General features: G+C 44.4%; 1 protein-coding gene across 1 annotated transcript in view; it reads right to left on the bottom strand.

Annotated features, from left to right (window-relative positions):
* The window catches only part of LOC150084481 (protein O-mannosyl-transferase Tmtc3-like), a 775,447-nt gene that overhangs the window by 693,309 nt on the left and 59,067 nt on the right, over window positions 1-23,071 (bottom strand). The window contains exon 2 of the mRNA XM_090376259.1: window positions 20,340-20,537. Coding sequence (XP_090232385.1) covers window positions 20,340-20,537 — 198 coding nt within the window. The remainder of the gene's footprint in view (window positions 1-20,339; window positions 20,538-23,071) is intronic.

Raw genomic sequence — 23,071 nt, 5'->3', positions numbered from 1 at the left:
AAACAATATGGCTTTAAAACAGGCTGCAGCACTGAAGACGCTATCAACAATCTAATCACCCAAGCAACGCACTCAGCTTTCAAGTACTCTCTTGCAATATTGGTGGACTTTGCTGGAGCTTTTGACCGCCTGTGATGGCCCAGCGTTCTTCGGAGACTTCGGCAATCAAATGTTTCTAAAAATCTATATAACAGTTTGAAGTCTTATCTAACCAACAGAAAAGTACGAGTTACTAACAAATATCAGACCGTTACCAGATTCATCCACCGGGGATGTCCGCAGGGCTCTGTGCTTGGCACGTTCCTCTGGTCTATTGTCTTGGACGAGTTCCTGGGCTTGGAACTTTGGGGGGGGGGGGGCTGAGCCCTTGGCCTTAGCGGACGACCTTGTCCTGTTGGTGTGTGCGGACACTACGTCGTCCTTGGAAATTATTGCAAATATCGGCGCTTGTGAAGCTCCAGAACTGGACAGCCTTGCACAACCTTATCATCTCGGCAGAAAAAACAAAATCCATTCTCCTCAAGGGCAGACTACAAATTAGAAGACAACCTACAATGAAATTAAACTTCATCCCCATCCGACTGTACACGGAGGTTAAATACTTAGGTATTTACATTGACTCGGGTCTTACTTTCCATAACCACCTGAAATATCTAGCCACCAAAATCGGGAAGTATGCCGCCATGATCAGGAGGATGAGCAGAGCCGACTGGGGCCTGAAGCACAAACCTCTGATCCTCATATACAAAGCAGTATATGTCCCGATTGTTTGCTACGGTGCCTCCACCTGGTGTAGACAAGCTACACTAACAAAAAACAAACAGAAGCTGGATACAATTCAAAGGTTCATGCTGCTATCAATTAGTAGGGCATGCCGCACTGTTAGCACCCCTGCCTTGCAAGTTCTAACAGGTTGTCAGCCACTCTACCTAGAAGTAGTCAGGCGAGGCCTATATTACCACCTTAGGAAAGGAACACCGGCTGAAATAGTAAATCTCCAGCTGGATCTTGCAAGTGACCCCAAGTTAGAGAAGAGGAGAATCACCCAACACCTACAAGCGATATGGCAACAGAGCTGGGAAACCACGCAGAAAGGAGACATCACGAGGCGATTCCTCCCAACTATAAACCATACTCACCCAGAGCCCGCTCCCTGGTTCTCACCTGGTCTGCACAGGACGTTTATTATCACTGGACACGGCCCCTTCGGTCAGAAACTCACAGCTATGGGGATTGAAAGAGACCTGCGGTGCCATTGTGGAGAAGAAAAGTTCCGGGGGCATCTCATGTATGAGTGCCCTGCCTACGACAACAGTAGAATCAAGTTTGCTACCGCAATTCAAACGAATCCACGTAACAAAGAGTCCTCGCTGCTGCTCGATGAAAACACGTACAGGGCACTAACTGTGTATGCGCAGGAAATCTTCGCACTGAGGCTAGCCAAAATTGCTGAAATGAGAACAACATTGGATCATGCTGCCTAAGGCCTGAATCAGACTGGCGTGGGTTAGCTCCTTCTCCGCTAGAGGACACTGCCTTGACAACTTGCTAATCCTTTAAGGGTAGGAACACTGCTGGTACCATTCTGGTGCGGGACTGCTGGCACTCATCGAGTGCGGGATACTGCTGCAAACCCCTTATAGGGTAGGATCAGCCGGCACCGTTCTGGTGCGGGATTGGTGGCACTCTGGAGAACGTCTGAGTGCGGGATACAGAGTCCATTGGCCTCTGGTGATCATGCAGGGACACCTGTCCCCTGCTACTTTAACTCCCACTCCCAGACCCCTATTTTCACCTCACAAAGAGCGGACTGCTCCCCAACTTCATTCCGTCCTCCTTTTCCCTCTTTCTGTTCCTTCTAACTCGTACTCCTGCTGTATGCTTCCCCCCCCCCCTTTTTTTTCACTTGACCTTTGTCAGGAAGCTCCGGTAACCCTGGAAAAGGCCAGCCAGAGTATAATGGGCAGCCTGGCTCACCGCCCAGTGGTGGTGGCGGGCAACGTGGGGTCCCACTAGAGGCTCTGCGGCCAAGCAGCCAGAGAGACAACAACAAAACATAACACTACTCTGACAGAAACCAGACATTACACTTTTTCTGGCTTTTACAGAAACTCTGTACTTCTTCACAAAGTACTATAGTGCAGATGTGGGAAACCACAGGTGGAACCTTTCACAAAACATTATGCCATTATGCCACTATGTGTAGTAGGAGTCCGCAGAGATGGTCACGGATCGTCTATCATTTGCGATGGATGTTCAATCCTGGGAGAGAGAGTGCGGTCCCACCATAACGGTCATAGTCTGGTTCAGTTTGGATACTCATGTGCAGGGAGCCCTGGGCTACCGGCGTGCATTATTGATTGAAATTTGTGTTCTCCTTCTTGAAAATAAGTCTTGTGCAAATTTGGCGAGCGCACTATATTCATCGACGCTGTCCAGGAGATGGTGTTCCTGGTCCTGAGGTAAGTAAGTTAGTCTGGTGATTAGGTAGGTCATCGTACAGTAGGCATTGGTGCATCAAATGTTTCCAGCTCTCGCGTTCCCCACATGAACAATGTAGGTCCTCCACAAGCCGAAAGGCTGCAAGTTTTTCATTGAAAGGTCCATGACCCGTCAGGAGGTAAGTGGAGTGCAGTCCTGGGTGGAGCCAAGGCGGTGATTCAGAGTAAACTTTGTGTATGTCCGGAAGAAATTTCCTTGTCACTTCTCCTTTGGTGCTGTTTGTCCAGCGGGTTTGCCATTCTTGCGTCAGATGCCCCAATAATCGGGTCTTTTCGGTCTTTCTGTCATTTGTAGGTTCGATGGTGTACCCCATGAATGTGACGGGCATCTCTTTAGATAGGTAATATGACAGGCCACACCTGACAATCTCCAGGTCCAGCGGGAGAACTCCCGCCAGTACCTGGAGCGCTTGCGTACTGACAGTCCTGCATGTGCGGGTTATTGTTAAAAGGATTGATCTCTGGATTGAATAAAGAATTCTTTTATTTACAGCCATGGCTGTCTTGTGGAACCAGATTCGAGCAGCATATGAGATTCCTGGTATAAATGTAGCCTTATAGTAGAGAAAGAGTATTCGCTTTTTCAGGCCCTAGTCACGCCTTTTAACATGGGAGACCAGTGCAGAGTAGTTTCTAATTTTTATTCTTAGTTGCTTGAGGTGAGGTTAGAAGGAGAGATTGTTGTCAAGGACCTAGATATTTCATTTGGGTTGTAATCTTTTACCGTTTTTCCTTTTATTTTAATTTGCGGAGGTCTTCTGATATTTAATGATCCTTTGAGAAGGATCGACGTTGTTCTTTTTCGCTTCAATTTCTAGGAAGTCTTCCGCCCATTATTGTAGCATCTCTAGGGCATAGTTTGCCTGTATCTCCAGTTGGGCCCTGGAAGATGCCGCCACCATCAGTGCAAGGTCATCTGCGAAAGCTGGACACTTTACTCCCCCCAAGTTGGTATCAAGGAAGTCGTTGAAGACTATATTGCAAAGCAGGAGACCAAGAACTGACCCCTGTGGGCATCCTCTATGAATATTTCTTGTTATTCTTTGGAAAGGCGCTGTGACTTGAATTCTTCTTTGGGACAGGTATGCTTTGACAGTATTGTAAAGATTTATGGGAGCATGCGCTTTGCGGAGTCTGCCAAGGACGCTCGGTCACCAGAGGGAGTCGAACGCCCTAGCAAAATCCACAGTTATCACCAGAAAGTATTTACTTTGGCATGCATTGACAGTATTTATGAGGTTCCTGATGGCTTCGATTGTTGACAGTCCCGGCCTGAAGCCATATTGGTTTGCTGCTTCGAGGTTTGCTGTGGAGTAGTACTGTTGAATCCGCTTGTATAAAAGTCTTTCATAGAGCTTGCTCAAGACCGACAGCAAAGCAATGGGCCGAGAAGAGGTCGGAAGAGTTGGGTTTCTGTTAGGATTTTTTAGGATTAATTTAGTATTGGCAATTTTCCAGTCCTTGGGGAAGTACCCCTGTTTCAGACAACTGTTATAGAGTCGAAGTAGGAGTCATGGTGTGAAATCCACAACACGCTTTATGATTTCCGGTTCAAGCATATCCTTTCCCGGGCATTTCCTGGTTTTATCTGCACAACAGCGCTCTGAAGCTCTTCCGGAGTGAACAGCTGATCCTGGTCGTCAGTGGCGTAGTAATCGTTTTCTTTACAAAGACTGCGTTGTGCTTGGGACTGCGGGTAAACCTGTTCCTTGAAGATGGAGTTGAGGATGTTCTCAATCGACTGCTCCCACGGTGTTGTAAGCAGTCCCTGCGGTGTTCTGGTAGTAGTAAAGACTTCCCCCCGGGGAGTTTGTTGGTGGTAACTTTATATACCACCCCCCAGGGGTCTGTGTTTCACATGTTGGAGACAAGTTGCTCCCAGGAGTTTCGTTTGCTTCTTCTGATCGAGTCCGAATACAGGTTTCTGGCGACCTTGTAGCGCTTGTCTCATGACTTCAGCTTCTGGTCAAGAGCGCAGTGTTCTTTGAAATTCTTTCCTGCGCATGATGACCTCCTTCCGCAGTGAGTGCAGATCCCGATTCCATCAAGGCACTGCCCCTGGGGATAGAATTTTCTTCTTAATTGCTATCTTGCTGACTTCGGTGATGATTTCCGTAATCTTTCATTGAAGAAGGTCCGGATCCTCTTCCAGCATCATGTTCTGCTGTCCAGCATTTACTGCTGTCAGGAGCTACTCGGCAAACAGATTCCAGTCTGCCTTGTTTTTATTGCATATCGGTTGTCCTGGTGAGTTCTGGTTAGTGTCCTAGAGATTTTCAGCGTGATGACATGGTGATCGGAGGTTGTCCATGATTTTTTCACCCTCCAGTCAGAGACGTGGGCGGCCGTGTTGGTGGATGCAAGTGAGATATCAATCGTTGCCTCCCAGAGCATATTGCAAAAGGTGGAGAGGTGGTGCGGCTCGTTGAGTATGGCTAGGGGTTTTCAATTTACATCTGCTCCGACGATGATTTTCTGGTTTGGAAGGACATCCAAGAGGTGTTGAAGGTAGTTTATGGCAAAAGTAATTTCTACCCCCGGTCTACAATATAAGGAGACCACATAGAAGGATCCTATGGGTAAAGTGTAAAGTGTGTTTAGGGTCAAACGGCACCAGGGGTTCCCCCATTTCTGGGTAGTTTACATTGTGGTGTGATACAGTTCACTGTAAAGGCCAGAGATTTAAACGTATATGGATCTTGAGGTGTGTGTGATGTCGTGTACCGTTGTTCTTCTGGCCATTTAGCCATCAGACCCCTGCTGAGGCCCGACGTTGCCCACACTCGCCCCGTGGAGGCAGACCAGGTACCCAGTAGTTGTAGTTTACTCTAGCAGGTCTTGCCACCTAGTTTCCTGAGATTTTAGTGGCTAGGACCAAAAAAAAATCACATCCTATGGGTGTGATTATGTGGGCACAAGCCGCCCAGGTCGTACATAACTGCGATTCCTAATGAGGATTCCTAATGAGCACCGCCACCCAGGGAATGTCTTCATCACACTGAATGGTCTTGTAAGTCAAAGGGTACCCCTTTACCTGTTTTGCGTTGGAATATGACTCTTGGACAATAATTATATCGGTATTTTCCTCGTCGGCCTTCACTCTGAGCTGGTCAGACACTGCTCTGGCCAGTTGTGTGTTGTGCTGAAAGATTTTGATTTCCGTGGTATTGAATTGTTTTTGTCTAGTTCCCATAATCAGTCCTACTCTGATACATACTCTTGGCTTTTGTATACGACGGGCACTTAGCATCTCTTATGGAATGATTGCTATTCATTTTCGCTGCCTTGCAGTTCGCACAGACGGGTTCTTTGGACTTGTTTAGGCAGCTATTAAAGTTGTGCGCTTTGTCGGAGCGGTGGCCGCATGTTGTTGTTGTTTGAACACAGGTGTGGGAAGTGTGGCCGAACCTGCAGCATTTAAAACATTTGGGAACGATCACATGTTCTCTGAAGCGGTGACAGCTCCACTCGATATATATTCTCGTTTGGGTTTTTATCGCTCGCCAGGCCTCCGAGCAGAACAACACAATCCAGTTATTGGCGTTTCTGTCTTTAGGCTTGGTCGCATATTTTGGAATTACTGACCTTTGCGGGTTTTGGTCGGGGAGCCGATCCCGAAGGTTCCTTGTATAGATCTCCTCTGTTAGTTGCTGTGTGGTAATATTCTTTCCAACGTCAAAAATAATGGCAGTTGGCCCCCTTCTCTTTGACAGCTCTGCAGTTAAGCCTAAAGTCGCGATTTAAGTGTTCCCTATTATACCTTGTATTTCTTCTCTCGTCTCAGTTTCTATCGCTATTCCCGTACTTATCTATCTTATTGATTTGATTCGTGTTGTCTTGAAGTCGTCTTTCATTGATTCCATTATTTTCGTTTTAATTTCCTCACTGGTGGTTGCTGGTTCACTCTCCTTCGATCTTAGGATGATCAAATTTGGCCGCTGGACAGGTGGTTTTTTTTTTTTGTTTGTGCTACATCTGCCGAGGGAGAGGGAGCGGCGGAAGTCCTCAGCGCAGCAGAGTAAGAGAGAGAGCGCTGTGGCATTTGCTTTTCTCTCCCTTCCATGAAAGTTTCCAGCTTAGCTTTCGTCTTTTCTTGTTGGAGGTGCTCGTTCATTACGATGGTTTCTAGATTGTTCCAAAGGATTACTGTCTCCTCTGACGGCCATAGTGATCCTATTGTTGTTGTCTTTCATTATATTTTCCAGCTTGGTTCGAAGTACCGAGACCTGATCCAACACAGTATTTTTGTCAATAAAGTGTAGTGTGTTTAGTGTCAAGCGGCACCAGGGGTTTCCCACATCTCCACGTAGCTTCCATTGTGATGGGTGTGCCAGTTGACTGCAAATGCCAGAGATTCAAAAGTATGTGGATATTGTACATGTGTAGGGTCGTGTACCGTTGTTCACCTGGTCATTTAGCTGCTGTTCCCCTACTTAGGCCCAACGTTGCCCCACTTTCGCCCAGTGGAGAGAGACCAGGAAACACCAGTAGACTAAGATTTAACCTGGCAGGTCCTCCCACCTAATGTCCTGAGATTAGAGTGGCTAGGACCTTAAAAAAAAAAAAAATATATATATATATGTATGTATGTATACCCTTTGTGCGCTCGTGTGGAAGGAAGGGCTAGGAATGAAAGGCCGAAAGTAGTGGGCGAAGGTGATTTTAGATAGTTTAATTTAGATTTTGTGGGGCATTCGCTTGTGTGAAGGTAGAGTGGGGGGAAGCAGATTGAAGACTAGGAGGAAAAGCAGTGACATGGAGCCAATAGGGAAGACAGCCCCAGTTTACAGTGGGGCATGCCCATGCCCAACACAGAGTAAGAATGGGGGTGGCGCGTAAAGTGTAAAGTGTTTTTAGGGTCAAACGGCACCAGGGCTTTCATTGGGCGTGAACCAGTTAGCTGGGAAATGCCAGAGATTTAAAAGTGTATGGATATTGTATATGTGTAGTGGGAAGTCACGCGGAGGCTCCTCCCCGATCTACAACAAATATACCCACAGTATCCGGCATGGCTTTGCCCTGGATTGTACAGCACGTATCTCCTAACAGGACATGGAGCGATCCGCCACAAATTACACCTTTTCGGACTTGAAAACAACCCAATGTGTGCATGTGGCTCTGGGGAGACCTGGCGACACCAGATGTATGACTGCAAACTTTATGAAGATCTTCGTGTTGAATTAATCCCAAAAACCGGGAACACTAGTTACTGGAAGATGAAGCCTCATATATAGCATTCATCAAATTTGCCCAGAACCTGTATGCCAGACGATTGACCATTTCTCTGCCTGCCAACTTCGAAAACACGTGTCAAACAAAGCTTCTCAGAGACCCCCAACCAGACGTCAAGTTTGACTGCTTGATCCTTCATGCAGGACAAAACTAGAACTCTTCTGAGAAGTGACAAAACTCCACTTCCCAGAACACTTATTACCGGACGAGACAACAGTCCCATGAATGACACCCAACTATGACATTTTGCACAACCTATTCACCTAAACCAACATTGGATCGCCTCTGCTGGGCCTCAAGTTTTCTGGATGGTGCGGACTTGACCCTGCGGTCTGGTTTGTTTCCACCAATGCGCACAGGCCACATTGGCAACCTGAGCCAGCTCCCTTGTCTGGCTCACTATCTCACCTCATCCTGGCAGTGTGGGGAGGGGACAGTTTGCTTCCTCCTCCCCATCCTGCCACCCTATTTCTTCCCTCTGGTGGGGCATGGGTATGCCCCACTGTAAACTGGAGTTGCCTTCCCTTTCGGCTCCATATTTCTGTCTATCTGGCCCCAGTCTTCAGCCTTCATCCCACTCTATCTGACAGCAACGTGAACACGCCCCACACAAACTAAAATCGCCAATCGAAATTAATTTTGCCCAACATTTTGGACTCCTCCTAGCGCTCCCCACGACGCGGACGCGATTTTTTTTTAGGTCCTAGCCACTGAAATCTCAGGCAGGATCTGCCAGAGTGAACTATATAGTAGTGAGTACCTGGTCTGCCTCCACGGGGCGAACGTGGGACAACGTCGGGCCTCAGTAGGGGGTCTGGCGGCTAAATGACTAGATGAACAACGGTAGAAGGCATCACACATATACAAAGTCCATACACTTTTAAATCTCTGGCTTTTCCAGTCAACTGGTTCACCCATAATGTAAACCACTGGTGCCGCTTGACCCTAAACACACTTTACACTTTACCGTTATTTATCTGGACGTTTAGCCGCTATACCCCTACTAAGGCCCAACGTTGCCCCACTCTCGCCCCGGGGAGGCAGACCAGGAAACACCAGTATACTAAGATTTACTCTGGCAGGTCCTGCCGCTTAATTTCCTGAGATTTCGGCGGCTAGGACCTAAAAAAAAAAAAGAAAGAAAAAAAGAAATATATATATATATTTGGTAAATTCGATGAGGAATAACGCTAAATTTTTGAAAGGTCGAGTGTATGGGCGAAAACCGTAATTTGAAGATGATTAAATCAATTCCTACGTGTATAGCATTCACTTGTGTATGTGCAGGTAAAATGAGTGGGGAGACTGAAGTCTGGGGGGAAAAGACAGAAGTATGGAGTCGAAAGAGGAGGCAACCCCAAGTCACAGTGGGGCATGCCCATGCCCCACCAGAAGGGAAAGTGGCAATGGGGAGGACGGGAGGAGGCAGTAAGACCGTCTCCCCCCACCGGAAATAGGGATATTAAAGATGAAGGAGGCTAGGGCACCCTCTTCAAGTCGCCAAATGGCGTTTGCAGCTGTGCTGCGTTAAGTCTCTTTTCTTCAATGTCGAGTCGATTTCAGTCCAGTCTCTCATAGGGTAAGCGCCAGTCCTTGTGTTTTTCACTAGCTTGTCTCAAGGTTTTTCTCTGTAGTCACTCCATTGGATAGTATTTTATGGTCTTGTAGAGTGTAACTTGTGGTTGTTTCCGTCAGACACGATATATGTTAATTAACAGTTTTCTTCTCTCGAAGAGGCCCTGCGCATATTCAGAAAGTGCTCTGTATTCCTCTTCTGTGTCAATGAAGTAGGATTCCTGTCCTTTCGGAAGGTAGTGTATCTTTGTGATCAGGATGCCACTGGGATCATATTCTGGGCAGTCGTAGATCAAGTGATTCCAGTTCTCGACGTCTCCACACATGCAGTTGGAGTTCTCAACAAGGCCGAACCCGAGCAGCTTCTCCTTAAAGGGGCCATGACCAGTAAGGAGCGAAGTCAAGTGCTTCCCAGGAAAGTACCAGGCCGGTTGCTTGGGGTATATTTTGCTAAGGTCGGGGAGGAATTTTCTTGTAATTTCTCCTTTTGTTGTATCGGTCCAACTTTGTTGCCACTCCCGAAGTTGTTGTTGTTGTTGTTGTTGTTGTTTGGTTTTTAGGAGCATTAGCAACTAAGGCCATATTGCTCCGGGATATACGGTGGTCATTCCATGACCTTTCCGCATTCTCCATATTTGGTGGTGACGGGCTCGAACCCCGGTCTAATCAAGAAGCGTGTGCTACGCACTGCTGCTCCTTCCCACCTGGCTACGGAGGCGCCTACTCCCGAAGTAGGTAGGCCTCTAATCGGACTTTTTCTATTTTAGTACTATTCGCTGGGTCAATTATGAAATCCTGGAAGGTGAAAGGAACCCCCCTGGCGTGCAGGAAGACCCAGCCAGGTTTTACTGTCTCCAAATCGAGAGGAAGTGCTCCAGCAAGCACCTGCAACGCCGGTGTCCTTACTGTTCTGCATGCTCGTGTGGTTGTTAATAAAATGGTCCTTTTATCATATCCAGAGTTCTCCTATTGACTGCAAGCGTTGTTTTGTTGTACCACACTGCAGCAGCATAAGTTATCGCAGGGATGAAGGTTGCCTTATAATACAACATTAGTGTTGTTTTTTTTTTTAACCCCAGGCTTTTCTCGTAACCCTCGCCACCAATGCCGAGTAACGTCTTATCTTCGTCCTTATATATTACAGGTGAGGTTGAAAGGATAACTCCTAGATATTTCACTTGGTTCGCACATTTAATGGTTACACCTTCTATTTTAATTTGGGGTGGGCGCCGTATTTGCAGGGTTCCTTTTAGCAGAATAGATGTGGTTTTTGTCCGTGAAATTTTTAACTGGTTTCTTGTAGCCCAGTTTTGTATTTTCTGTAGAGCTTGGTTTGCGGTGGTTTCCAGTTGGGCCCTTGTGTCAGCCTCAATGGTAAGAATAAGGTCGTCCGCAAAGGCCTGGGCTCCGATCAGCCCCAGGTCCAGGTTCAGGAGCTCGTCGAGGACCAGGCCTTTGCGGACGACCTTATTCTTACCATTGAGGCTGACTCAAGAGCCCAACTGGAAACTGGCAAGGAGTTTGCATTTGTCGTTGTAGTACTTGGTGCCCTGCGGGCAGCCCCTGTGTACAGATCTTGTGACTTTTTGGTAGTTGGCATTTATTTGTACTTTCCTGCAAGATAGGTAGTCCTCCATTACCTTGTATAGGTTGATAGGGACTGCAGCCACCCTTACTCTACCCAGTACGCTCGGCCACCATTGTGAGTCGAACGCCCAGGCAAAATCAATTGAAATCACTAGTAGGTATTTTTTTCTGCATTCCTGTGCCTTCCTAAGCAGGCTTCCAAGTGCATCCACTGTGGAGGAACTCGGCTTAAATCCGAACTGATTCCTAGCCACCAGGTTTGTCCTCTCGTAGTGGTTTTTGGTTTACTTGTGCAGCAGTCTCTCATATAGTTTGCTGACCACTGAGAGCAGTGAGCTAGGTCTATATGACTCTGGGCAGTCCGGTTTTTTGTTAGGATTTTTATGTAACAACTTGTTGTTTGCTCTTTTCCATGCTGTGCGGAATTTGCTTGTTTCCAGGCACCTGTTATAGAGAGTAAGTAGTAAGTGTTGTGCAAATTCTGTAGTTTTCTTCAAGATCTCTGGTTCAATCATGTCCAGTCCTGCGCATTTGCGATTTCTGATCTTGGTGGCAGCCTCACTGAGCTCCTCCAGGGTGAAGGGGGATTCGAATGCCGAGGTGTTACAGTTTGCGTTCTCCTTACAAATTTCGTTTTGTTCTTGCATGGTTAATATTACTGGTTCCTTAAAGGTTTTGTCCAGTATGTTGCCCATTGATTGCTCCCAGGTGGTCGTTAGGAATCCCTCCGGTGTCCTGGTAGTACTAATGACCTCGCCCCTATGGAGCTTATTGGTTATCACCTTGTATACTAAGCCTCAGGGATCGCTGTTTCCAGAAGTAGACACTAGGCGCTCCCAGGAACGCTTCTTACTTTTTTTTATGGTGTCTTTGTAAAGGTTCCTAGCTTCTCTGTAACGTTGTCTCAGGACCTCCACCTCATCTTCGGGCCATGTTCTGCAAGCTCTCTGGAAGTCTTTTCTTGTTTTTTGCATTTGTTGTCGTAGTACTGCAATTTCTGGTGTCCACCATGATACTGTGCCAGGTTTTGGGTTTTTTCTTTTTATCGCTCGATCACTGATGTTCAGTAATAATTTTACAGTTTCTCTATGAAGGTCATCGGGGTCGCTCCGGGGGTTTATATTTTCCAGATTGTATCTAATTGCCGGGGTGAGCAGTTCTCTATAAAGTGTTCAGTCTGCATTTGCGACTGCATATCTCTTTTGTGGATGGTTTGTTTGAGTTATTCTTGTTAGTTGTCTTTCAACTGAAAAGGTTATTGCCCGGTGGTCTGAGGTGGTCCATGCTTCCTCCACCCTCCAATCAGTCACATGTCCGGCAACATTCCTGGTGGCTAGGGAAATATCAATTGTGGCCTCCCAGACAGTGCTCGACAATGTTGGCAGATGGTGGGGTCGATTTAGTACAGTAAGATAGGATCGTGCAAGGTAGTCTTCTAAGAGTTGTCCATTTCGAGTTTCTCGCCTGTCTGGGGTGAGGCTCTGCCCTGCCGGGGAGCGACAGTTGACATCAGCTCCAATGATGACTCTTTGATTTGGTAGGGTATCCTGTAGGCATCGGAGGTAGTCCATTGCAAAGTCTATATCTTGTCCCGGTCTGCAGTAGAGTGCCACGACATATAGAGATCCTAATGCTGTGCAAAGTTGGCACAAGCAGCCCATGGAGTACACAGCTGTGTGACTTTAGTTGCGCTGATGTTGCTGTTTCTTACAAGAACGGCAGCCCACGGGGTGTCTTCATCCGTGTGGATCACCTTGTAATTGTGTGGGTACCCTGCAACCCGCTTTAGATGTGTATACGGTTCCTGGACTATAATGACATCCAAGTTTTCGTCTTCGGCTTTGGTCTGTATGTGGTCAGCCACTGCAGTGGTTTTGTGCATTAATTTGGATTATTTTCAGCATATTTGTGTTATAATTCTTAATTCTCGTTTCCATTATTGATCCTGCTTTGGTATAAGGTCTTGGTTGGTTGGTATGTAGGGCATTTCGGGTCCCTAAGTGAGTGCTTGTGGTCTTATTTCATAGTCTGGCAGTTAACGCAGGTGGGTTCCTTATCTTTGTCGGGGTAAGCGTTAAAATCATGGCCCTTTTCAGAGCAGTGGCCACATGTTGGGGGGGGGGCACACACGTGTGTGTCGTGTGGCCAAACTTGCAGCAACGGTTGCATTTCGTATGATTATTCGTTTGTGATAGCTTCCCCATTCAATGAAAACCCTTGTTTGGTCTTTCAGGACCTTCCAGGCCTCCGGGGTAAGCTCAACTACCCAATTTTTATTTATTCCGTTTCTCGCTTGTATGAAGTATTTGGGTATTACTGTTTCTTGTGAGTCCTTTCCCGGGATTTTGCTCTGCAAGTTCCTGTGGTACAGCTCAGACGCTAGTTGGTTAGGTGTGACATCCTTGTCCAAGTCATAAATTATTATAGCCGGACCTTTCCTTTTTGATGGCTCAGCTTAAGCCTATGGCAGCAATCTTGGGATTTGCAATTATGTATTGCATCTCTCGCTTTGACTCGGTTTCGATCACGAGTCCTACGCTCCTCAGTTTGCGTATTCCTCTTATTCTTGTTTGATGGAAGTCGTTCTTCATAGTGCTTATTAGTTTGTTCTTGATTTCGTCACTTGTACCAATTTCCTCTGTGTTTTTGGGTCTTAATATTACAAGGTTAGGCGTTGGTAGTAGCGTTTTTCCCTGGTTGTTCCTTGGCTGGTATATTTATTACAGTTGGTGGGTTCCTTAGCGCATTTGTGTAGGTAGGGGCGCGCTGTTGCATTTGTGTGCCCCTACATTCCAGGTAGGCCTGTAATTTGGCCGCGTTTCTTTCTGCCTCGCTGTTGACCTTGTGGAGGACTGTTTCTAGTTTAGTCCAGATTCCCACAATCTCGCCTCTGAGGGCTGCCGTGATTCTGTTCGTTGACTCTTTTAGTTTGTTTTCGAGCTCTACCCGAAGGGCCAGTACCTCGTCCAGCACAGTGCCCTCCGGCAGCCTGGGGTCCATGTTTGGGGATTCAGGCTGTTTGCTTGCTCCTTCGTTGTTTTCTGTTCGGTCGTCCTCTTTATCTTGTTGTTCTTTAGGTTCGGATTGAGTTCTTGTTTCCCTTCCCAACTTCGGGGCAACGTATTTCTTGTACTTCTTTTTGGGCGTTGGCTGTGGCAGTGCAACGTTGCCATCTCCACTTTGCTCTATTATTTGCAATTCGTTGTTTTGATATTGTTTGTGATGTCCTCTTGATAGTTTTTCTTCGTCCGTAGTTTGTTCTGTGATTTTCTGATTTTAATTGCTGATATTGTCCCAGTTGGTGTCTGACTTCGGATCCTCGAGGCTGTTGCGGATTAACGAGTTCAGGACCTCTCCGTCGGGAAGAGCCTGTGAGATGATTGCAAATGATGGCGACCGTGAGGCCGTGGCGAAATTTGTTGCCTGGCCACGTTCAGTTCAAGTTTTTAACTTCCCAGTTACAATTTGATGGGAGGGGTGACCCGAGTGTGAAACTAGTCTTTGAGAGATCAGATTAATTTCTGTTGGGGTTTTCTAGGACGGCGGTTATGAGGGTGAACACAGTTTTTACACTAATTGTGTAGTTTCGATGATTTGATCCATCAATTAGGGTCTATGGCAGATGGGGGAGAGAGAGAGACACTAGAATCATTGTTCCTTGCTTTTAAGTCCACAATAACGTTTCAATTTTGGGGCGGAAGCGCTGTTCAATGTTACTCTAATTGGGACACCTCCCCAGTTAAGTGCAATACCCTGTGTAGTGCCTTCAGATGGACATTCGCAATTAGTGAAATGCAGCAGTCCAGGTCACAACTGAAGGAATAGATGTCTTTACTCACTAATTCCTGCGCCGGAGGGGAATGCTACACATTCTTGTCACACAGGGGGGTATACAATCCATTGTCACATAAGCCTCGCAAGTCAAGTGCAGGGTATTTGCGTGGCAACCACAGTGTAATTGGCGCCTCTCTATAGCCCTGCTGTCAGCCGCATGGTGACCAGTACGGTCTGGCAAGAAAGGATAGAGATAGAAAACGTAAATATCCTGCAAAGTTCCCAGTAAATAAGCAAAAGTTTCTCACCTTGAGATCCACTATAGTAGTTCTTCTAATTAGTACACTTTTCATTAACTGGTAGACACTGTAACCAAATATTCATAGACAAAATCCAGGAGAGTCGAAAACGTGCGTCCACACTGGACGACGGCCAAAGGTGGCGGGGTGGCGCGTGGGGGGGACGGTGTAACTGTCACACTCCCCCACCCGCCGGGGAGGGGTACAAAAGGTGAGCCAGACAAGAGAGCTGGCTCAGGTCGCAAATACGGTGCTGCGTGCAGAGACTGCGATTTGTCCATGTGGCATTTGGTACAGACCTGTAGGATTGAGTCCCTTCTAGGATTTAACTCCTCTTCTCTGATGTCTGTATGCGCCAAGTTTCGCCGCCAAATTGGAGGTCGCTCATTGCAACTGGACCCGTCCAATTAAATCATATTTTAGCGTCCATAGGATAATGTATATAAGGCTGCTTGCCCTTTTTGGTGCATACTCCGTCTGAAGGTCAGGATTGAGTATTCTAGATGCAAGTCTAGGTCCATTTGATGCTGGAAATGTAGGATCAATAAGTCCAAGTCAATACAGTGCAGTTAATGCAGCAATTTATTGAGTAGTCGATCGAGGGAACCATGTCCCGCCCATGGATATTTGGAAGAGTATGATTTATTCGCCATTAGGGTGGATTCCATTGTCGTTTGGGAGAATGGAGCTGTCAAGCAGAATGCAAGTCCGGATGGTATATTGTGCACGGAGGCTGGGCTTGCTCTTTTCTTTGGAGGTTGCCCTTGGGAGCAATGTCCCGTCCATGAGTCAATTTGCGGCGAAAAGTAATTGAGTACGGTTGAGGTGAGTTCCAGTTCTGCCATGATATCCAGCGTAATCAACGGGAGTAAAACTGAGAGGTTCTCCCCCATACTCTTCCTGTGATACGTGTTCCGTTTGATTATAATTGGTGATGAGTTAGGATATTTAATGATCCTACCCCAGTAATCTGGTATTGATGGAATTATAAGTTTCCACCTGATCATGGAGCTTTCAGGTTCCGGGTGCGTGGAGTACTAAAAATGTCCTCGTTGTTCGTGGTTTGCAGGCCGTGGAAGGGTTAGTCGTCTACCGTATAGGCTCTGAGCAAATTCAGTTAAGGCTTTGTAGTTTGTCCCATCCTCCAGCAGGTGGTGCTCCTGATCTTTTGGGTTGCAACGCACTTGTGAGATCAGCTGGGCACGTAGATACTCATACAGTTCGCACGCATGCATCTGATGATCCCAGGTCTCGGGGGAGCCACAAGCACATGCAGGGTTGTCTGTGATTCCAAGGAGATGAAGCTTGTGAAACTCACAATGTAGAACTGTGCTTGTTGCCTTCCAATAATCTGGATTTATGTAACATATATGTTTTTCTCATGTGTATCTCTTTCGGAAGTATATATTGTAAACACCTGGAACCACCATGCCGTTACTGGACTAATTGCATGTATATCATGCTACAATTAAAGATTCTATTCTATTCTATTATTATATTAGGGTCTACAGTAAATGATTACATATGCTCGTTTATGTATTATGTCTGTAAATTGCATGTGATCTCTGGTTGATTTGCCTGTTCTTCTGTACGAAAATCCACAGTTTCTGCTGGGATAAAACCTTGATATATACGCCTGAGACCGACTAACTCAGCCACGTAGTCAAACAAATCCCATTAAAGTTCCTCGCGTCATCGACGGGATTGGAAACCGGGCCTTTTTCACCCGGCGTGGGGAGAACGGTGACGATACCACGGTGCAACCCGCGCAGACGGCCTTACAGGCAATATCCATTTTATTTTATTTTATTAAAATCAGCTGCATGTGAGTGTATGATCCCACCTGGGATGTCAATAAAATCATCACTAGGACGATCGCCCTGTAGTTCAGAAGCGTTAACGTATTTCACAAAAGACGTGATGTGCAATTACAGACCCGTGAACTTGACTTCAGTGTTGCATTAGATTATGGAGTCTGTGGTTAAGGATACGATACAGGACTACCTCGATAGGTATTGTATCATAATGTACAGCTTGGATTCTTCGAGACGAAGTCCAGCCTACCAGTCCATTTAATTATTATGACGAGGTCATTCAAGAAACAACTGTTATTACCTTTGTTAATTATATTGACGAAGTAGAGATTTTAAAACGAAAAGGTTATTATATAAAGTGGAACAATTGGGATTGCTGGTTAGTTCCTGCATTGGACCAAGGGCTGATGAAGGACAGAAGACAAAGAGTAGTCACATTCAAGCTCCTATGACTACCAATTTGATAGGCAGAGTCCCTTAACAAAATCAGTACTGGGGCTATTGTCTTATTTTGCTGGTTTCTTAGTTTCTGTTTATTATTTTCCTTTAATGATAGAGTGCAGTGTGAATAGTCAAAAGTCTGTTGATAATTCGAATTGCTGAAAACTAAAGAAAAGAACAAGGTAATTCTGCTTCCAAATGATTTAAATTGGTTGCACAAATGGTCTAAAAAGGCAACTGAAGTTTAATGCTTCTAAATATAAGGTTTTGCAGCTAGGGAACAGAAACCCAGGATTTACTGGTATAATAGGAGTGAAGATAATATTGGTTCAGGAAGAAAAAGACTTCGGGGGTTATGAAGGAGATGGAACTTCTAGAAAAGGGTCAAAGAAGGACAAACAGATTTGAAAGTGGTGCTAATCAATGTTCATATGAAGAATAGCTTAGAATGTGCGAACTGCAAATTAGCATTTAAAAATCTTAACGAAGACTTTATAGAGGCATATAAGGCCTTGAAATAAATCAGTAAAATGAGGGAGATATACACTGTCCTACCATTAATATCCAGACACCCCTCCATGGATGGGGAAACAGGTCCTATGCATGCAACACGTCACAGAACCTGCTATAAATATGCACACTGACAATTACAAAAGTGGGCATGCAAGATGACACGTTCAACAGAATTAACCCACTTCCAATGTAGAATGATAGTAGGAACCCACATAAGCAAATGTTCTGTACGAGACATTGCAGTCACTCTGGGAATCCCTAGGTTAACGGTTAGTGACCTCATGTGCAAATGGAAGAGGAATGGGGTTGAATCTGCCAAAAAAACGGCCCGAAAACTAATAGAATGGAACAAGAGAATTCTGCGAAGAACTATGCGCGCAAATCGTAATTTGCCATTGTCTCAAGTCATACAAACCCTCTGTGAGAGAGTATTGGGACTTATGTCAGCAGTAGTACAATACGAAGGACACTCAATTATATAGGTTACAATGCTGATGCAGCTGTTCACAAGCCACTGATCACCTCAAGAATGTTGTAAGGAGCGCGAATCCTGGACTGTAGAGCAGTGGAAAAGTTCTATGGAGAGAGAAACCAGTTGAGGTTCGCACTCTATCAGTCTGATGGCCATTCCTCGGTGTGGCGAATGCCAGGGGAACAGTTCCTTCCTAATTGTATCCTCCCAACAATGAAGTTTGGTGGATGCAGTGTCATGGTATGATGCTGCTTCTCATTGTTTGGCTTGGGCCCATTAGTCGTTATCGACAAACTCATGAATTCTGTGCAATACCAGGAAAACCTGGACAATTATGCACTTCCAACATTATGGCAATACTTCGGGGAAAGCCCATACCTGTATCAGCAAGACAATGCGCCGTGCCATACTGCTGGGGTCATAACAGAGTGGTTTGAGGACATGGGTTTGGAAAAGTTGGATTAACCAGTCAAGAGTTCTGATCTGAACCCTATCGAGCATCTTTGGAATGTATTGGATCGTCGGGTACATGCACGTCGAGATCACCCAAATAGCGAAGCCGACTGGAGGAACATATCACCTGACATTTATAAAAAGCTGTTTGAGAGTATGCCGCGAAGATTGAAGGCCGTCATTCAAGCAAAAGATTTCAGCACAAAATATTAAATGACGCAATAAAAGTTATTTTTTTATCTGAAGGCAGGTGTCCGGATATTAATAGTAGAGCAGTGTATTTTCACTGGTAGAAGAGAGAAGAAGCAGCAGGACACATAAATGTAAAACTTCTGGAATTAAGAGAAGACTGGATTTCAAGAAGTTTACTTTCGGACAGCATAATGAATGTCATAGGAATGAATGGTTGTAGTAGTGGCGTAAAGGGTTAGTTTGATAATGTTAAACAACATTTAGCGTCGGATAGTATAAATTATAGAAATTATCATCTTTTTTTTTTTTTTTTTGTCCTTTTATTTTGGCAGATGTAGAAAAAGTACGATTCCTTCCATTTTTGGCCATTATGCTATTTGAAAAAAATTGTGGTTGAGCCATAAATTTTCGAATGTACATGTAAAGTCACAATTTATTTTTATCTGCCAAGTATAAATTGTTCAAATGAAGAATGCTTTGTTGTTTTGTTGCAAGGTTTAGGCGCATCAGCGATTCAGGCCATATTGCACCGTATATGTCTGTAAATTGCGTGTGTTCTGTGGTCGATTTGCATTTTGCAAGACAAAATTAAGAGTTTCGCGAAAAAATCCATGATACCCTCGCCTGAGACCGATTAACTCTGCTACGTTTTGAAAAAGAGCCACAAAAATTCCTCGTGTCATTGACGGAATTCAAATTCAGGTATTTTCCTCTCGGTGAGGGGAGGAAAGTGACTGTTCTACCCAAAAGGACTGAAATGAAAGGCCCGATTATTCGAGCAATTTTTGCACTATTTAGGCCATTAGAGCTGAGCCATCATTATCCAACGTCTAAAACTTTCATTTTTTGAACCTGACTGATTCCTTTTTTTAGCAAAATCTATTTAACCTATTAATCAGTGTCCCAATTGTTCCACCACAAAACCTCTCATGGCATTCAAGTCTATGTATAGAAGACGCGAGCGAGCGTGAAATTTTCTCGGAGAATTATATATATTCTGAAATATCATGTGAAAATTAATATATGACTTACATTTCTAAAGGTTTACTTCATAACGTCTTTTTTTTTTTCAAAAAAGCGAAACACGTATCATATTGGTTTGAAAATGAGTGTGAATAAAAATCAAGCTTCACTAATTAAATCACTGATAAAAATCAAGCTTTCACGATATAATTAAGAAAAGCTTACTTAAAAATCAAATTTTGTCTAGTCTGTCTTCGAAGAAGATGAAATCATCTTTTTATTACGTTAAAATGTCTTTTCTGTTTATGGTTTTTCATGCTTATTGTAAAACGCAAATGTTAAGAGTTTTTTCAAATTCCATTGAAAGAAATTTGTGTCACAAGTAAAATATATTAAAATCTCTATTTTTGAAAATGTTCTTTAGCCCTAGGAAGGAAGAACTTCAATTGGAAGGTTAAATGGATCACTCATAAACCCAATGCAATGGATTACCTGACAACAACATTGTTAATTTTCAGATTACCTTATGAATAGGTGTTCCCCAGAAGTCATTCCAGAAGATGTTTCCGAGATCAGAAGTAGGCCGGAGGTCTTTGTTGTCTCGGACAGCTGACATATCATCAAACACAAAGCCACACTCCAGGGCATTAAAGTAACATAAACAGGCTGTCACAGCCACCGTCAAGTAATGAGTTGTCTTTCCGGGAAAGTCACACTCCGCCTGTAAATAATTACAACATTAGCGTTCACGTTCAATGCTGAGGGATTTCATCATAGCAATAAGCATTTTTTTAAGGAATTTATTATTCATCACAGAAAGCGTGATAATAAATAAATGTCCAGTTTATCGTCTATAAGGCATAAGCCAGAAGAATTTACATGTTCACTGTTTTATTGCAGCCGACATTACATGGCATCAGCTAACAATGCGCTGTTCACTTTGGGCAGCAGCCTACGGTCTCGCTCCTGCAACGTGCGAATTTGCGTCTGAGCACATTCCTGGATCACAGCCAGCCCCAGCGAATATAAATGACATCACATTAAATGATTAATGCAATGCAATGCAATGCAATGCAAATGTTTAAATTTGATTCTTTTAATGCCTTCTGCAATAAAACAGTGAGCTGCCAATTAAAATTCTGAGCACCACAGCGAGTTTTTGAATTGGCCTCCCTTCCTCTTTAGAAACCCTACCATTAACAACTGTCTTCTCACTTCTGTTCTGCTCTGCTCCCTGGTAGGCCTTTCGAAATTGTAGTTTAAAAACTTTCCTTCAGACATATGTTCATACCACTTTTCCTTCAGATTAATTTTAAATACAATTAGTTTCTGGCAAATTTTATTGAATTCAGATACCAATTCTGCGACAACTGTTTTCACAAGTGACAACCCTATCTATCCGAGAGGCCAAAGTATTTATTGAACATTTATAATTATCTCTATATACATTAAAAAAGTTTTCCGTCTAGTGATATTTATTCGAGCCAATGGGAAAAAATTGCGGGGCAATTATGTCACTACAAATGCGCAGGTAAATAATTACATAGCTAATTTCCTGATTAGATTTCGACCAGTGCGTTATAACGTTAGTATATTAGTACAATGCTATTATTATACAAACAATAACAAAAATATACAAATATTTACAAAAAGTTAAAATATTTACAAAATACTAAACTACTGTATTTACAATCATACCTCTACTTTCGTTAAATGGAAGGTCAGATGGGTTACTGGGCAAAATCAGACACTTGCTGTTCACAATGTAGAACGCGTAAGTGGGATGTATGCCAACATTCGTCGCATCAAGACAACTGCCACCATAATTTTCACCAACGTCATGCACATTCTTCACTCTCTAATACATGAAGAGGCCTGGCATCATTTAATATTCCATAGTAACGTATTTTGTATATTAATAAGAATGGACCAATCGTCCTGATATAGTTTGTATATTTGTAAATAGTTTAGTATTTTGTAAATATTTTAAATATTTAAGAAGAAATCTCTATTCTACAGTAAAGATACAATATGCCGCCACAGCCAGGCATATATTGTATCTTTACTTTGGCGGTGGCGGGAATATATAGGCTTGACAATTTTATGGAGTGATATAAAAATATGTACAGTATAACAAAAAGATAACATCACATGAAATTAACTTAAAAATGTGGCATTAACCATTCTATAGATATGAGTACATACATAGTTCTGAGGCGGACAGTACACCAAGGTTTGTACAAGTTCATATGTACAAGGCATATTTTTCAGAATATTCACAGAAGACAGAATATTTCACATGCGTGCATTAAGTTGTTCTGTACACGGTTTCGCATTTTCTTGTGAAACAGTTCGTCGATGTACCTGTGATGTGCCGTTCTGCGCCTCATACAGATAGCAGATGGAGATATCGGTTTGAGTCGACATCATGGGCCAAACAAAAGCGGAACAAGTTTGATCCGAACTTGTTCCGCTTTTGTAATTGCAATCTGTAATTGCGATCCGAAGCGAATTTCTGGAGGTCTACTCTGATCATTAGCAGGGCTTGTATTGTAGGAAGTACTTGGCCAGGTTGAAATCTGTCAATGATCTTCAGTCTGTTCTGCTATAGCTGAAAAAGAGGGGTGGCTCTTAGGGAAGGTAGGGGAACATGCCACTGACATATATCCCAGAAGTCAGGGGAGCTGATCTTGCCAACTAGCATTTTGATAGTGGTCACAGTTCTCCTCATGCGGATTATTTGAGGCAGCCGTGGGATTTGAAGTTGGTTGGCCGTGCTGGAGGTCCTCTGTTGGGGGAAGTCGATGTTTACGGGTTGCCCACTTCAGTATCCAGTATTCGCCGGCGAGGATGGGCTTCGTGAGAGAAGGTACCGCGGAGCCCCATATTTCAGAAGCATACAGAAAGGTAGGATACACAACGGTTTGCAGATAACTGTTGTAGTTCTTGCGTCTGTGTTTTGAAAATGTTGACGGGCACTCCAGCGCATTCGGCTGATCTTGCTTAGAATACATTCGATGTGACAGTTGAACCTAAGGTTTGGGTAGAAAATTACACCAAGATCTTTGTGTTTAGTTACACTTCGAATAATTGTTCTCTCCAGTGAGGGTTGTATGAATGTGGGACACTTCTTCAGAGAGAAAACCATAACAACGGATTTTTGGGGGTTCAGTTTAAGACCGAAATGGTTGAGATGGCTAGAGAAAGCTGTGATCTTATTACAGATTTCCGATGTGATCACTCCTCTGTCGGCTG

This window comes from Mastigoproctus giganteus, chromosome 6, assembly GCF_048544385.1.
Source record: "Mastigoproctus giganteus isolate SK-2022 chromosome 6, ASM4854438v1, whole genome shotgun sequence".
Taxonomy (NCBI): domain Eukaryota; kingdom Metazoa; phylum Arthropoda; class Arachnida; order Uropygi; family Thelyphonidae; genus Mastigoproctus; species Mastigoproctus giganteus.
Note: the sequence above shows the minus strand (reverse complement) of the source record. Positions and strands in the feature narration are given on the sequence as shown.